The sequence below is a fragment of the Podarcis bocagei genome (assembly GCF_964188305.1).
Source record: "Podarcis bocagei genome assembly, chromosome: 6".
NCBI classification, from domain to species: Eukaryota; Metazoa; Chordata; class Lepidosauria; order Squamata; family Lacertidae; genus Podarcis; species Podarcis bocagei.
In genome coordinates this window covers 32,907,679-32,923,923 of record NC_138130.1, presented here as the reverse complement: position 1 = coordinate 32,923,923, position 16,245 = coordinate 32,907,679, and the positions used below count along the sequence as shown (strand labels likewise).

Genomic DNA, 16,245 nt, shown 5'->3' with positions numbered 1-16,245 from the left:
GAAGGCAGAGCAGGATGGGGGCCACGTAGGCCTAACAACCCTTCTCCCTCCTTTGCCAAGAGGAATTGGAGTCTTTAACTCCCACCCCTTAGTGTGGGGTCCCAAACTGTGTTTCATTAGACATTTTGGAAAGTTATTCAAGATTCCCTCTCCCTCTCCCAGTCCTCATTTCACACCAGGGTGCTGTTGACATGTCTCTGTAATTCATCAGGGAGAAACCACAAAAAAGTATGATTTCCTTGGGAACATTTGGTGCTCCCTCATCAATCTCAGCCTGCCTTTCAGCCTCTGGAACTGAGGAAAACTCTTTTGTTTTTCCACTACTTCACCGCCATGTATTACTCGCCAAGTGCGTTAGATCGCTATTCTTGGCATGATCCTGAGGGTTCTGGAAGAAGGCATTTTCCCTCCAATCTTGTGGGAACGGTTATTCCTTTCGAAGGGTGAAAACTGCAAGGTATTTCTTGTGCATAGACGAGGCATCCCCAGAGCGTTTTCTGCCTGAGGCAAAGGACAAGATGGCGCCCTCCTTCCCATTCCACATACAAAAGCCAACCAGACTGGCAGATGAACCTTACTTTGAAGCTGGTGACCGGGCAGTGCTGTCCACCATACTTAAGAACAGCGGCCTAACTTGGCGGTGCAGGATACAGTGGTGCCCCGCAAGACGAATGCCTCGCAAGACGGAAAACTCGCTAGACAAAAGAGTTTTCCGTTTTGGAGGTGCTTCGCAAAACGAATCTCCTATGGGCTTGCTTCACAAGACGAAAATGTCTTGCGTGTTCCTGCGGGGTTTTTTTCCTCCCCCCCCCTTTTTCTAAGCCGCTAAGCCGCTTATCAGCTGATCCGATAAGCCACTAAAAGCCGCTAATAGCGCTAATCCGCTAATCCATCAATGGGCTTGCTTCGCAAGACGAAAATGTCTTGCGAGTTCCTGCGGGGGGGTTTTCCTTCCCCCCCCCCTTTTCTAAGCCGCTTATCAGCTGATCCGATAAGCCACTAATAGCGCTAATCCGCTAATCCGTCAATGGGCTTGCTTCGCAAGACGAAAAAACCGCTAGACGAAGAGAATCACAGAACGGATTCTTTTCGTCTTGCGAGGCACCACTGTATAGGGCACTCATCCATCTTCCCAACACCTAGAATCTGCCCCCCCCCCCCAGCATCTGCTGCCTGAGGCTCACTCTGCCTAATGGCAGGGCTGGGCCTGAGTGGGTTTTCTTTACAGAACAGGGCAGAGTTTTCGAGCTCCGTATATCCGACTGGCACCTGTTTGCAGCACTGTGACTGAAGTGGGGAGGGCGCCTAGGCTTTCTTTCCGACCAGCCATCCCTCCGATCCCCATAGCTTATGTTCAAGGGCCAGGCTTCTCTGGAAACACCCACTAGCATAAATTGCACTTTGGTTTCACGAGCAGAGATCTGAAAATTACACAGACTAATGCAATGAGAAACCTGGGTTGTGAGAGAAGGAGCACTATCCTCGCAAATCTAATTGCTTTAGCTTTAGAGAGGAAACAGACAATGGAGATGGTTTTTGCATGCATTTCCCTTCAGCGCTTCTGCCCCCGAAAAGAAATACCCTTTTAGGTATATGATTATTGCGGGGAGATAGAGGAGCAAAGGTCTGAAGCATGTTTTGCATTATTTTTGAGAAAGATAATGCTATAAGGTCAGCAGCAGTGCTTCAGAACAATGAGAAAAAGGACAAGTCCATCTGCTTTGACAGTCTTATTAAAAGATAAAGCTCAATAGAGCCTGTGCTTGCCTATTATTTCTGGCTTTCTTCTGTCTCCACAATTAGAATCGTCTTTGCTGACCGGCGATTAATTAACGTATGTATTTATTGCTAGCATTCCACGCACACGCACCAGCTAAAAAGTCTCCCACAGCTGTTCGGGAGTAAAAGCAGGCAGCCTGGGAGCAACAGCAGGCAGCAAAAGAAGTCAGCCCCTTTTCTTGGGCTTACAATCTAAAAGACATGACACAAAAGGAAAAGGGAATCTGTAAGGTCGCCCTAACAGATGATCTCCGCAGGCAGCTGGATCGAGGCGGGTCGGGGCTGCTGATTCTTCTAGATCTGTCAGCAGCCTTTGACATGGTCGATCACGAACTCCTGGACCACCGCCTTGCCGACGTGGGGATCCAGGGCACAGTCCTTCAATGGCTGCGCTCGTTTCTCTCTGATCGGGGACAGAGGGTGGCGCTTGGGGGGGAATTGTCATCGCGTCACTCCTTGGTGTGTGGAGTGCCTCAGGGTGCGATTCTCTCCCCGATGCTTTTTAACATCTTTATGCGCCCCCTCGCCCAGCTTGTCCGGAGTTTTGGGCTGGGTTGCCATCAGTATGCTGATGACACCCAACTCTATCTCTTGATGGATGGCCATCCTAACTCGGCCCCAGACACACTGACCAGATGTCTGGAAGCTGTGGCTGGATGGTTACGTGGGAGCCGGTTGAAGTTAAATCCTTCGAAGACAGAGGTCCTCTGGCTGGGGCGGGACGATATGGGATCGAGGGGGCAACTCCCATCTCTTGCGGGGGTGCAATTAGTGCCAGCACCGTCTGTTAAGAGTTTGGGTGTAATCTTCGATACCTCCCTCTCTATGGAGGCGCAGATTACAGCTATAACAAAGGCGGCATTTTTCCATCTCCGCCAAGCTAAGCAGTTGGCCCCTTATCTCTCTCGCCCTGACCTAGCCACTGTGATCCATGCGACGGTCACCTCCAGACTGGATTATTGTAACTCGCTCTACGTGGGGCTGCCCTTGAGACTGACCCAGAAACTCCAGCGGGTGCAGAATGCCGCAGCGAGACTCCTTACGGGGTCTTCGCTGCGGGATCACATTCATCCGGTGCTATACCAGCTGCACTGGCTCCCGGTGGAGTACAGGATCAGGTTTAAGGTGCTGGTTTTAACCTTTAAAGCCCTATACGGCCTAGGACCCTCGTACCTACGGGACCGCCTCTCCTGGTATCCCCCACAGAGAAACCTACGGTCTACAAATAATAACACCCTCAAGGTCCCAGGCCTCAGAGAGGTTAGGCTGGCCTCAACTAGAGCCAGGGCCTTCTCGGCTGCAGCTCCAACCTGGTGGAATGCTCTGACACAAGAGACCAGGGCCCTGCGGGACTTGACATCTTTCCGCAGGGCCTGCAAGACAGAGTTGTTCCGCCAGGCCTTTAGTCAGGGCGCAGCCTGACCCCCTCCTCTGGCAACCTGCACAGAATTTTGTTTAATCGGTTGCCACCAATGTGATTTTAACTAATTTTTATAATGAAATTTTTTTAGAATGTGTCATTATTTGATTGTTTATTTGATTGTTGTTAGCCGCCCTGAGCCCGGCTCAGCTGGGGAGGGCGGGATATAAATAAAATTTATTATTATTATTATTATTATTATTATTATTATTATTAAGGAAGAGGAAAACAAGCAAACCCACTTGGAGGGGAAACAGTTCAAGGAGAAGAGAAGCCAAAGTAATCAGTTTCTCAGCAGGGCCTATGGAGCGATCCTGCTTTCCATCTCTCCCTTTACACCAAAGATTTGAATAAACTCACCGATGACTGAGAGATGGCGCATTTTGGATGGCACCAATTTCCCCCCATTTAACCATAGGGTGGAACTGAATATATTGTTCTAGATATAATAATAAACTATACCCCCCACCCAAAAAAAGCACAGATCTTCAGCGGGTTGATCCTATTTGTTTCTATGCAGATGCATCAGATTATCAGAGCCAAACATTGCACTCTCACAGAACTAACTCAAGGGGACTAGAAACTTGTTCTCTCTTTAAAATAAAATATCAGCATTCTAGGTGCAATTCTGCATCCATTACTGCATGGTGCACATCAGTTTGCAGAACACACACCTTCCTGATACTACTTCTATGTGTACTTCCAATTAGACAGGTACTTTACAGGTACGGGTGGCCAAGTGAAAAAAGGACAGGGTTCCTACACATTTTAACATATGTGCAAAAGGGGGTTTCACCGTGTGCAGTTTTTCATGCACCACTATTAAAACGTAGGAGTTCAGTCTTCTTTTACACTCCAGCCCAGCAGAAAACCATAAAGTACTGTTGTTTCCAAGAACTGGGTTCCCATTCTCGTTTGTCTGGCATATTTGCTAAGGAGAACAGGTGTGCTGCTCTGCTTTATACTACTTCATTTGATGGTTATGCATGTAATTAGTGAAGTTCAGTCTGCACAAGCAATTTAGATTGGGCTTTGCAATTAATTCCGCAGCAGCGTAGCCATTTCACTGCTAAATATGGCCCTGTTCCTTTTTCCTTTCCCCTTGATTTTCCATTGCTTCTTTTGCCACTGGTCATGTCTGCTTCAATTAAAAACAAACGACATCTCTTTCTCCCTCCCTCCCTCCCTCCTCCCCCGCAACCCCAATTGTTACCAGGTGACGGAGCAAACGACGTCAGTATGATCCAAGTAGCTGATGTTGGTGTGGGGATCTCGGGGCCAGAAGGCATGCAGGTACCGTATGCAGACCGAGAAGCCACCTCGGGAAAGCGTCGGGTCCATATGTTTTCCATATGTCCACTTGCATCTCGTTCCCCCGTTGTGCTGCAGCAAGACTCTTTGCGACAGCCGCCACAGATTTCCGAGGTCTCGTGAGCTGCCTGCCCCAAGGTGGGCCAGCTGGGCTTTGCAAAAGTTACTTTGGCAGAGCTTACGTTTGCACAGCTTCACCTTTCGGCTAAGTTTCCTTTATAAAACGGTAAAACATCTGAAATACTTTTTAAATAGTTCTCTTAATTTTTCCCCTCAATTGCCATGTACAGTGGTACCTCTGGATGCGAACGGGAACTGTTCCGGAGCCCCGTTCGCATCCAGAGCAGAATGCAACCTGCGCGGGTCGCGATTCGCCGCTTCTGCGCATGCACGTGATGTCATTCTGAGCATCTGAGCATGCGCGAGAGGCGAAACCCGGAAGTAACGCGTTCCATTACTTCCGGGTCACCACAGAGTGTAACCTGAAAACGCTCACCCTGAAGCGACTTTAACCTGAGGTATGTCTGTACCTTGAATGTTCTGTTTTTCCTTAATTACTGCCTTTTGCTCTTGACGTCTGTTCCTACCTCCTAGAGTCATCATTCAGTACAGTTGTCTTAATTTTGTACAACTAAGAGCGCCATCAATCAGATGGCGGTACTTTTGGGGATTGGTAGCACTGCTTTATGACGCCTGAGCCCTCAAGTAGAGAGGCGCTTCAGACACTTGCAGGTGTCCCCCCCCCCCCGCAAAAGCAAACAGGGGCCACCCAATGTAAGAAGCTGTCTGACAGACAGAATGAGAAGCTTTTCCCATGGTTGTATTTATACCATGGAAAGGGCTTGCCCTGTTTCGTTTCTGCCTGCCACGCAACTGTTAAAGGCAGAAGAGGCCCGCTCTTCTCCATTGCTAACCCTAAGCCATGCAAAGAATTCAGTGAGTAAATAGCAGCAGCAAAAATTAGGAAATGATGTGTTAATATACAGTGGTACCTTGGGTTACGTACTTAATTCGTTCTGGAGGTCCGTTCTTAACCTGAAACTGTTCTTAACCTGAAGCACCACTTCAGCTAATGGGGCCTCCCACTGCTGCCGCGTCGCCGGAGCACGATTTCTGTTCTCATCCTGAAGCAAAGTTCTTAACCCCAGGTACTATTTCTGGGTTAGTGGAGTCTGTAACCTGAAGCGTATGTAACCTGAAGCGTATGTAACCCGAGGTACCACTGTATTCTGAAATGAGAAATACTGAAAATGGACACCTGTGACCATATAAGGTATAACATTCACTGGCAAGAAGAAGTGAGGAGACGCTGGAAATAAACACACACCTCAAGCCTTGATAAGCAGCAACAAAAATTCTCTGAGCATGTGCAGTTTTCTGCCTTAAAAACATACTTTATCCACCATTGGGTTTTTTGTTTATTCTCTGCTCTGCCTTGGGCCAACCAGTAACTCCCAGCCTAATCTACCTCACTTGGCTGTTGTGAAGTTCTAAAAGGGATATTAAAATGCCTGCAAAAAAAGAACTTAGTCTTTATATCATAGGCATCAGGTTTTATTTCCTTTAACCACAGAGATGCAATTTTGTTCTGTAAAGGGCCATGTTTTCTCATCCACGAACCTAAAACTAAGAGCTTGTTTATACCTTTTCTTGGAGGCTTACCTCACAAGAGAGGCCTCGGATGCCATAAATGCAGAGAAATCTTGAGAAAAGAGCAGCTTTTCCCATCATCTCACTAAATATTTATTTTATCACCAAGTATCACATTGGCTTCCATAAGTGTTGGTTTTATGAATGGGAATTATTAAATAGTGGTTTGTGCCACATGCCGTTGTTCCTATGAAATGTGGAAGGAAATTGAGTCTGTCAGTGCGTTCAAATAGCTTTCTCCTCTCCTCTCTCTCCCTGATCAGAAATAGACCTAAAGGGGGGGGGGGGATGCAGTCAGGCAATTTTGTGGAAAGACTAAAGTAAACACGTTTGCATTTTCATTCCATTATGTAGAAAGATTGAAGAACAGAGAAATGGGAAAACTAACGGACAGTCTTCTAATATTTATAAACAGCCAGTTAAATGCATTGTTCATGGCCAGCCATTCTTGGCCACCCTTTCGATTTATCGGGCAGATTCCTGGCGCATTGCTTGGGGTGGCTGGCTGGCTGATGCCAATAGGTGCCAAGGGTCAGAGAAGGACCATTGCTCCAATGTGAATGCCAGCTTTGGGAAACTGATCAGTCATCTTCCCCATCTCCCCCTCCAGTAGGGGTGGGGGGTGATCAGAGTCTGTGAGTGGAATATGACTGGGAGAGAGAGAGAAATGGAAGGGATGGAGGATCTGGAAGCATCTTGGAGCGCAGTTAACTCCCCCTGGGGATCTGGTGTGGGGCAGTGAACATAAGAACTTAGCAGCTGTCTGCTGAGTCTAGCCAGTGGCCCCTCTAGTCCAACATCTGTTCTCCCACTAGCAAGCCAGATGCCTATGGTAAGCCCAAAGGCAGGAGCTGAGCAGAACAGGGCCCTCCGTATTTGTGATTCTCAGTGACTGACATTCAGAAGCACGCTCTCCTGACAGTGGAGGCGGAACATGGACATTGTGCCTAGTATTCATTGGTGGCCTTGTCCTCCGTGAATTTAACTAAACCTCTTATTGGTGGACATCACTGCCACTTGTGAGGGGCGGATTCCATGGTGTACCTATGTGCTCTGGGGTTCTACTGCACTTACATTTACATAAACACATGTATCCTTACTTCCTGTGAGCCCAGAAATCCCAATGAAATGGGAAGCGCTGCAGAATATATCAAGCAATGAATGTTCCAGCGACATCCACCGTAGCAGTTCTCAGGGGAGTCACTTGCATAAGAATAAGTCTTTGAGTGATAAGATATTGAAAGATTGACAAATCAGCTTTGGAGCACTTTAGTAAGCTGATCAGAGGGCATTTCCTCCCTTTTGGGAATATCTGTGTTCCCAGCGTTATTTCAGGGGCATCTGTGGATTTCTGCTTGTTTCCACCTAAAATTGTTTTTTTAAAAAAAAATATTGTTCAAGTAACATCTGCAGAAGGATAATGTCAACTCTTCTTGCCTTGAAGGCTGTGATGGCAAGTGACTTCGCAATCCCAAAGTTCCGGCACTTGGAAAAACTCTTGCTTGTGCATGGCCATTGGTGTTACTCACGGCTCGCCAACATGGTGCTGTATTTCTTCTACAAAAATGCAGTAAGTGTGTGTTAGCTTTGTAGCCTGAACATGTTTCCGGATTGTACTTAGGAGTGCCTTTTCACTTACGCCGTCTGCTGAGAAGATGGTGACGCTTTTGATTTTTGCTTTGACCTGTTAATCGTGACTCGTGCTTGCAGAACCTTGCATGCACAACATACAGAAACTTCTTTTGAGGCAGAATATGGAGCAGAACACAGCACCCTGAACAGGGGGGGTGCAAAGCACAACATCCTGCCAAAATAGGGGAGGACAGGAGGATGTTACTCTGGTGCTCCAGAATCTATGTTGACTTCACATAGTGGGGATGGGGAATCTATGGCCCTCCAGATATTGTTGCACTCCAAGTCCCATCAGCCACAGCCAGAATGGCTGATGGTCAGGAATGATGGGGATTGTAGTCCATCTAATATTGCAGGACCACAGGTTCCTCCATTCTATCCTAGAGCTTTCTAGGAGCAATTCACTTTGCTGGTTCTGAACTATAGTCGCCGAAATGGCTTGGACCCAAGTATATGAGAGATGTGTTCAGTCGCACTCCATATAAGCAGCCCAGATGCTTGTGTTAAGCCAAACTTTGCACAAATCAGCAAACATGCAGGCTCCCGGAAAGGAGATTTTGTCCTATGGCTTGCAGCTTGCAGGATGCCTTGAGAGAGGTGAAACATGAGCCAAGGTTTGGACTGGACCCAGACCATTGTTTAGCAAAGCAGCCACAGTATCCTCCACAGGAGCCTGCATATTTCCTTGTTTTGTACTAAGCCATGGTTTGCCATATTGTTAACAGGAGAAGGAGGTGCCGTGTTGCTTGTGATGGTGAAACCTTGAGGAGAACAATCTGTGCATCAGGCAGTCATACAGAGGAACAGTGACTCAGCATGTCTATCAAAAAAGAGGAAGGAGAGATGGAGGAGAGAAAGATCAGGGTTTGGGGATTAGGATCTTGTGATGGGAAATGGGAAGCAGTCGAATTGCGAATTAGTCATGTGGCAGGTGGAGAGAAAAAGTGACATACAGCATGGGAGACAACGTATTCTCCCGACGCCTCTTGGTGGGCAAGGGGATGTTGTGTACATACTGTAGTTATTTATCATCTGCAGGCCTTTCAGGGTAGTAGGTGTTCTTCCTTTCAGAAGCCCAACTCCGTAGCCTTCTGTAGAGAGAGCAGATGCCATAGTTCCACATTATCCCTTTATTTTAGGAGTTTTCATCTGGCAGCACTTGTTAAAATGCAGATGGCTGGCATTTACAGGAATAGCAGACCCTGCTGTGTGACAGGAATCACGTGCCGAAGAATCAGTCTGTGTAAATTTGATAACAAGAATAAGACTTGCTACTTAGGGATAAGATACGGAGCAGGGTTGGCAGGCTTGAGGCTTGCCTAAATCTCCTCCTCAAGGTCCACCAGCCAGAATCATTCACAGCGTTGCAAGTTAGGGCAATATTCAATAATCTATCAGAATATAATAGTATTAGTAAATAATAATTAATCAGTTTACAGTTGTCAATTACAATAAAGAATTACAATATGATGAAATCCCTGGCCTCTGAGGTTGACCTTTAAAAGAACTGCTCTTAACATAATTCCTGGAATACTGGGGTCACCAAAAGCACTGAGCCTCCAGCAGATGGGGCTGACAAAATGATTTTGCAGGCTCTGTCTCAGCCTGTTCATCACCTGTATGAAGTCCTACAGCCCAGAGAGCAGGTGCCTCCGAAATTTGCACACATTTGGATTTGAGGAAGAGAGGGGGCAAACAATCATGCAGTTCAGTTTTGCATTTATTGTATGAGTTCCTGATACGGTTTGCTCAGAGGCTGCCTATAAATTAAACATAAAGCTTTCAGAATCGTCTTGTCCTGAAGATCCCTCAGAGAGCAATTCAAGTTTCAATAGTTCTTCTTGTTGTTGTTTTTAATGAGAATTCCTAAGGCAGAAAGGCTGAAACAAGTTTGTGTTGGAGTAGCATCTCTGAAGCCAACAGAACTACTCCAGAGAAAATTGTTAAGACGACTGCACTAGTAGTATCTGACCAGGGCAGCCTTTATATTTCTTGCTTGTGTAGCCCGCATTGTAAAAATGGAAACACGGCAGATGCACTCACAGAAATGCACATTTGAGATGCCCTGTATAGTGGTGCCCCGCAAGACGAATGCCTCGCAAGACGGAAAACCCGCTAGACGAAAGGGTTTTCTGTTTTGGAGGTGCTTCACAAAACGAATCTCCTATGGGCTTGCTTCGCAAGACGACAATGTCTTGCGAGTCCCTGCTGGTTTTTTTTCCCTCCCCCCCCCCTTTTTTTCTAAGCCGCTAAGCCGCTTATCAGCTGATCCGATCAGCAGATAAGCCGCTAAAAGCCGCTAATAGCGCTAATCCTCTAATCCGTCAATGGGCTTGCTTCGCAAGACGAAAAAAACGCTAGACGAAGAGAATCACAGAACGGATTCTTTTCGTCTTGTGAGGCACCACTGTAATTATAAATTATTTGTAATAAGCATCTCGGAATAATACAAGAGCAGAAGCACTTGTAGCATCAGCAGTTTTCTGTAGAAGAAGAAGAAGAAGAAGAGTTTGGATTTGATATCCCGCCTTTCACTCCCTTTAAGGAGTCTCAGAGCGGCTAACATTCTCCTTTCCCTTCGTCCCCCACAACAAACACTCTGTGAGGTGAGTGAGGCTGAGAGACTTCAGAGAAGTGTGACTGGCCCAAGGTCACCCAGCAGCTGCATGTGGAGTTCTGTAGAAATTGTGCAGCTGGTTTCCTGCATAGGACTGGGGTCGGGTGGGAGTTGCACTGGTCAGAGGACCCCCCTTAGTGTGCCAAGCATCCAAACATTGGGCATCCAGGTTCCATCTAGTCAAGACCTCCAGGTATAGAGTGGTATATAAATTCAGTAAATAAAACAACAATAAATAATCCATAGAATGTCAGCATGTCGGCGTTTATGCATGTGATAAGCCATATGATATTCAGTACGCTGACCCCAAGCTTGCTAGAGGGACAGGGGTGGCTGCAATGGTCCTGATCCCACTTTAAATGTGTGCAGCAGAATGGGGGCTTGGGTTCTGAGTTTGCAGCCGTTAGGAGCAGTCGTGTTTAGCTGCTCACTCTGAAATCACAAGCCACCAGCCTCGTGAAAGATCAAAAGCCTGTTGCCGGGACCTGAAGAATAGAAATGCCTGGCAACAATTCAAGTGTTATAGAGCAGGAGTTGGGGGGCCTGTGGCCCCCTGGGTGTCATTGGATTCCATCTCCCATCAGCCCCAGCTAGTATGGCCAATGGGCAGGGACAACTGGAGTTGTAGTCCTGCAATACTTGGAGGGCACCAGGTTTCTCACCCCTGATGTAGAAGGATTTGGGTTCAGATAAGACTTTTATCTGGTTCCCGGTTTTCCTGCCCAGTTGGTTCAGTGGGGTGAAGTGGAGAGTAGACACAAGTCTCGGAGGAAGCTTCCCACATGACCATTGCTGGAGGGAGAACTGATTCTAATAACTTGTGTTGTCTTTGAACTCAACTACCCAAAGCAACCACAAAGGATATCTAAAATCAGGTCAGGGTTGGGTGAGAACTGGACAGCCTTTGCGGGATTTGCATGGGACGTGAGCTTTGCACAGCCCCATTGTCGGTCTCTAAACTTCTACACAACCCACACGTGCTGGTTTGGAGAAGCTGGGATGGAAGGTTTTAAAGTGCCACTGTCTATTTTATTTGTATTTTCTTATTGCAAATGTAGCAGAACTCTGTGTACTCTTTCGTAATCTAAATCCTTTTCCATTTTGGTTCCTGCGACATCTGCCTGCAGAGTTACCACTTTACAGGGGGGGATGAGAAATTATTTTTGCTACCTACATGCATACAGTTTCTCTCCCTCCCTGAGTAGGTTAAACCATTTGTTCAAATAAAGTCCAGGCACAGGGATGGGGCCTCTTTTCTGGCAGCCCAAAAAGAGAGTTGATATATCCAAAAGGTTATAGAGTGATGTTATGCTTGCAAGTCCCAAAAGTTGCATATGGTTAATGTGTGTGTTCTCCTCCCCCCCCCCCTTTATTTTTTTTCCGTCAAAGATGTTTGTAGCTCTTCTCTTCTGGTTCCAGTTCTACTGCGGGTTTTCCGGGTCTTCGATGATAGATCAGTGGTACCTGATCTTCTTCAACTTGTTATTCTCATCCCTTCCCCAACTGATAGTTGGAGTGCTTGATAAAGACATACCAGCAGATATCTTAATTGCTGTGCCTCAACTCTACAAAAGTGGTCAGAACATGGAGGTAAGGGGTGGGCTGGGGGACCTTGTCTTTCCTCTATGTCCCTAAGATCTCGCAGTGGGAGATTGGCCGGTCAACATTCACTAAACATTTAAGTCATAATAAGCGTTGCTAAGGAAGTTTGAAAAATTGCTTGAGCTGTGTAAAGAGCACAGCCTGTCAGAGAGTTCTCTGTATAAAACACTGTGTGACATTTTCCCAAGAAAAGCTGTTTGGAGAATACAGGCAAGAGTGAAATATCTTGTGGTTCCTCTGAAGAGGAATGCTAAGGAGCCAGATTAGGTTGAGATAAGGACAAGGACGTCGTTTGTAGAATTCAATAGCAGGAAAGCACAATGTAAAGGTAGGTGAAGAGTCATGAACACCCCATTCCCCAGCCCCAGTACCTATGAAACTTCATCTTTAAAGATAATGATCTGGATCCAGAATAAGTCAGCTGAACCTTGTTCCCACTGAAATCTGGTTCCCATATTAAATCCATGGGGCTCATGGCTTGTCTGCCAGTTCACTTAGTCTGGATCCGACACTTCCTTTGGCGAGTTGATATTGTTGTCAGTAACTACAGCCTTGAACAAAGTAGAGTCACGTTCAGGAACCTGATGGTCAGGCCAGATCAGGACGCAAGAGGTAAAAAGTGTAGCTTCAAAGGTTGTGCATTGTGGGAATATCTGGAGGGCTATGGATGGAAGTGAATATGTTCAAGCTCACCCCATGACAGGCTGGCTTGGAAAATAAGGTGAATCACTTCCAATAAGATTGGTGGGAGGAATTACGTCTGAGCCAATCAGACTTTCATCAGTCACCCAGCCTCCCCTAATCCTACACACACACACACACACACACACACACACACACACACACACACACTTCCCTTTCAACCCCAGCCAGGGGGCAGAAGAGACAGCATGACTCCTTGTGTGGTGCAGCCACATGATTGTCATGAAGACTCAAGGCCTTTTCCCTCCCAAGGAGTACAGTAGCTCTTTGAGGGGAATGTTGGGCAGGCTGGAGGCTGAGTAGGGATAAGTTGTAGGAAGGAAAAGGGGCTTTTAGGGATGGGGGCTGATGAGCTAGGTAAGAGGGAAGGTGGATTTAAGGCTCACTTGGGGGGATAAGCTCAGAATTTAATCTGAGGCAGAGAAGAATTGGAGATCTTGTAATGATCACTTTTTAACTGAAGCCCTCAGAGCTTGTATGTGGACATGATCTCAGAGACTTTCGCAGGTGTCTCTAGATGGACTTGACTGGGACAGAAATCCACAACTTGAGCTGCTCTGTGCCTTTTTGCAGTTGATTTTTTAAAAACAGAAAAACATACAAATTGTGTCTTATCAGATTCAAAGCTTTCGCTTCTCCCTTTTTTTTCCATTGCAGGAGTACCAGCCACATATGTTTTGGATGAATATGATCGATGCTCTCTACCAAAGCCTGGTTTGCTTTTTCATCCCATACTTCGTAAGTTACCAGTTGCAGACATGCTGAAGCTCTCTGTGTGTGTCTTCTCTTGTCCCCTTCCTGCTAGCTGCATTCACCATCACGTGCTGGGAGAGCACATTCTGCCCACATCCCTGGCTTCACTGCATTCCCATGTGCTCAGAAGATGAACTTCTGCAGCAGGAAGTCTGCTCGATTTGTGGAGTTTAAAACTCTTGTTGCCAGCAAGAATATCCACTGAAAAGGGCTTCAGCAAGGGGGTTCTTTAAGTGTATGCCCAGAGACAGAATGTATGTGTGAATGTGGCAAATAACATGTTGGGAGTCATAACTTCGGTCGGGCTCCTTATGGAGCACATCTTTGGTGGCAATCTCAATTTCAAATGTGTTGTCCTCTTAGTTTGCCAAATTAAGGTGACATAATAACAAAGCGTTCAAGGAAGAATGGAGACCATGGATGGACTGTCTATCAAAGCATTACCATACATTAAGTTGCAGGCAGTATTTGAAATTTAAGCAGTGGGTTACTGAAAGAACTAACGATAGTGTCAGGGACTGGACAGTAGAGTGGTGGAGACCGCCTCCCCATCCTGACCCTTCCAGGGAGGAGGAAGAGGAAGACAGTATAGATTTACAACAGGGGTTTGAGGGAGGTCACAGCTCAGAGGCAGATGAGGGAGGAAGTTGGGAAATCATGGGAGAGCCAGAGCAGCACCTGGCTGACATGTTGTCATTAGAAAGCATTCCAGACCCTCCATCTCCAAGAACCTGGCGAGCCTTAAAAATAGGAGAGCAAAGTGGTTGAAGACAGAGGCCACTTAGTGGCACCCATAGAGGAGATGATGAGGATGACAAATGAGAAAGTGGAAGAGAAGGGGGCGTGGAGATTCACTCAGGACAGTGCCATTATCCAAGAGGCTGGGTTCTATAGCCTCTCTCTGTAAAGTTTGAAATAAAAAAGGACTGTAAGAAACTTTTCTTTGTCTTTATACTTTCCTGGGCAACCAGCCAGGAGCCACTGCCAGCGTCCTGACAGAAAGTGTAGTTTAGATAATAAAAACATAAGTGTGGTAAAACAGTTAATAATTATAATAAAACCCATCAGGAAAAGAGGGGGAAGAAGAAACTTTGTGGGTTTTTTTAAAAAATGGTATATGACAATAAACAATTGGAAATATTTTTGGAGATTTAATAAAATTGACATAGAGTGAGTTTTTCAAATACAGTGGTACCTCGAGTTAAGAACTTAATTCATTCCGGAGGTCTGTTCTTAACCTGAAACTGTTCTTAACCTGAAGCACCACTTTAGCTAATGGGGCCTCCCGCAGGTGCTGCCGCACTGCCAGAGCACGATTTCTGTTCTCATCCTGAAGCAAAGTTCTTAACCCAAGGTACTATTTCTTGGTTAGTGGAGTCTGTAACCTGAAGCGTATGTAACCCGAGGTACCACTGTACATTGAGCGTGTTTACTTGTTGGATGTTTTTTAAATAACCAAATTTGTCTAATCCCCATTTTATGTTTTCAGACGTATTATGATTCAGATGTGGACATATTCTCCTGGGGAACTCCAGTCACCACCATCGCTCTCTTCACCATAATACTGCATTTGGCTATTGAAACCAGAACCTGGGTGAGTTGCCTACCCAAGCACAGCATAGCGGTCTGCTCTCTTTGCCTTACCTGTCACTCTTGCTACACATCTTCCAGGGTCTCTCTATTTCACTGGTTTTATTAGCAGTTCCAAAAGAGAGCGGCTTGGACTGTAGTGTAGCAGTTTTATATGTTCCATTTAAATAACGCTGCATTGAATTTTCCCCTGACTAGAATGCTTTCTGTACATTCACAAGAGGAAAGCAGGTCAGCTGCCAAGTTCTTTCTTGGGGACTTTCTTCTTGACCTTGAGCAAATATTTCTGCATCTCACACAGAACAGGCCCAGTTCAAACAGCTGGCTTATCCAACTGCCATCCTTTTGAAGCATTCAGTTTTGCAGGCAGAAAGCATCTTCAGGTACGGCCGGGAATGACTTCTGCCAGAACCCTGGAGAGAACCACTATCCAACAGGGGGAGGGGGTCTGACTCAATGTAATGTTTTTTGTTTGTTTGTTTGTTTGTTTGTTTGTTTGTTTGTTTGTTTTTGCAAGATTTATACATTGCTTGTTTGTAAGGAAACCTCAAAGCGGTTTACAAAAAGGATAAAACAATAAATTAAAAAATATAATCAGTGGAAAAACCGTTTGGAACATTAAAAGAAATAATTAGAAACAACAATAAACTCAAAGCTAGATTAAAACACAGGTCAGCACTCTGCATGTCTGGGTGGACTTGCCTAAATAAGAATGTTTTTAGCAGGTGCCCTAAAGGTAAAGGTAAAGGACCCCTGGACAGATAAGTCCAGTCAAAGGTGACTTGGGGTTGCAGTGCTCATCTTGCTTTCAGGCCGAGGGAGCCGGTGTTTGTCCACAGACAGCTTTCCGGGTCATGTGGCCAGCATAATTAAACCGCTTCCGATGCAACAGAACACAGTGACGGATACCAGAGTGCACAGAAACGCCATTTACCTTCCCGCCACAGCGGTACCTATTTATCTACTTGCACTTTGACATGCTTTCGAACTGCTAGGTTGGCAGGAGCTGGAACAGAGCAATGGGAGCTCACTTCGTCACGGGGATTCAAACCGCCAACCTTCTGATCAGCAAGCCCAAGAGGCTCGGCACCTGCCTGGTCAGAGAATCATAGAATTAGAAGGGAACCCAGGGGCCATCTAGTCTGATCCCCTGCAATGATGTCAGCAGGCAGGGAGTTCCAGAGTATGG

The 16,245-nt window shown here is 46.2% G+C and overlaps 1 protein-coding gene and 1 long non-coding RNA gene across 4 annotated transcripts in view; one reads left to right on the top strand and one right to left on the bottom strand.

The window, feature by feature from the left end:
- The window catches only part of LOC308588902, a 74,854-nt gene that overhangs the window by 7,645 nt on the left and 50,964 nt on the right, over positions 1–16,245 (bottom strand). The window lies entirely within an intron of this gene.
- ATP10A (ATPase phospholipid transporting 10A (putative)) overlaps positions 1–16,245 on the top strand; it is a 148,088-nt gene that overhangs the window by 126,641 nt on the left and 5,202 nt on the right. For all 3 annotated transcript variants that reach the window (XM_081197537.1, XM_081197536.1, XM_081197535.1), the window contains exons 16-20: positions 4,416–4,492; positions 7,605–7,730; positions 11,799–11,999; positions 13,371–13,451; positions 14,956–15,060. In XM_081197537.1, coding sequence (XP_081053663.1) covers positions 4,416–4,492; positions 7,605–7,730; positions 11,799–11,999; positions 13,371–13,451; positions 14,956–15,060 — 590 coding nt within the window. The remainder of the gene's footprint in view (positions 1–4,415; positions 4,493–7,604; positions 7,731–11,798; positions 12,000–13,370; positions 13,452–14,955; positions 15,061–16,245) is intronic.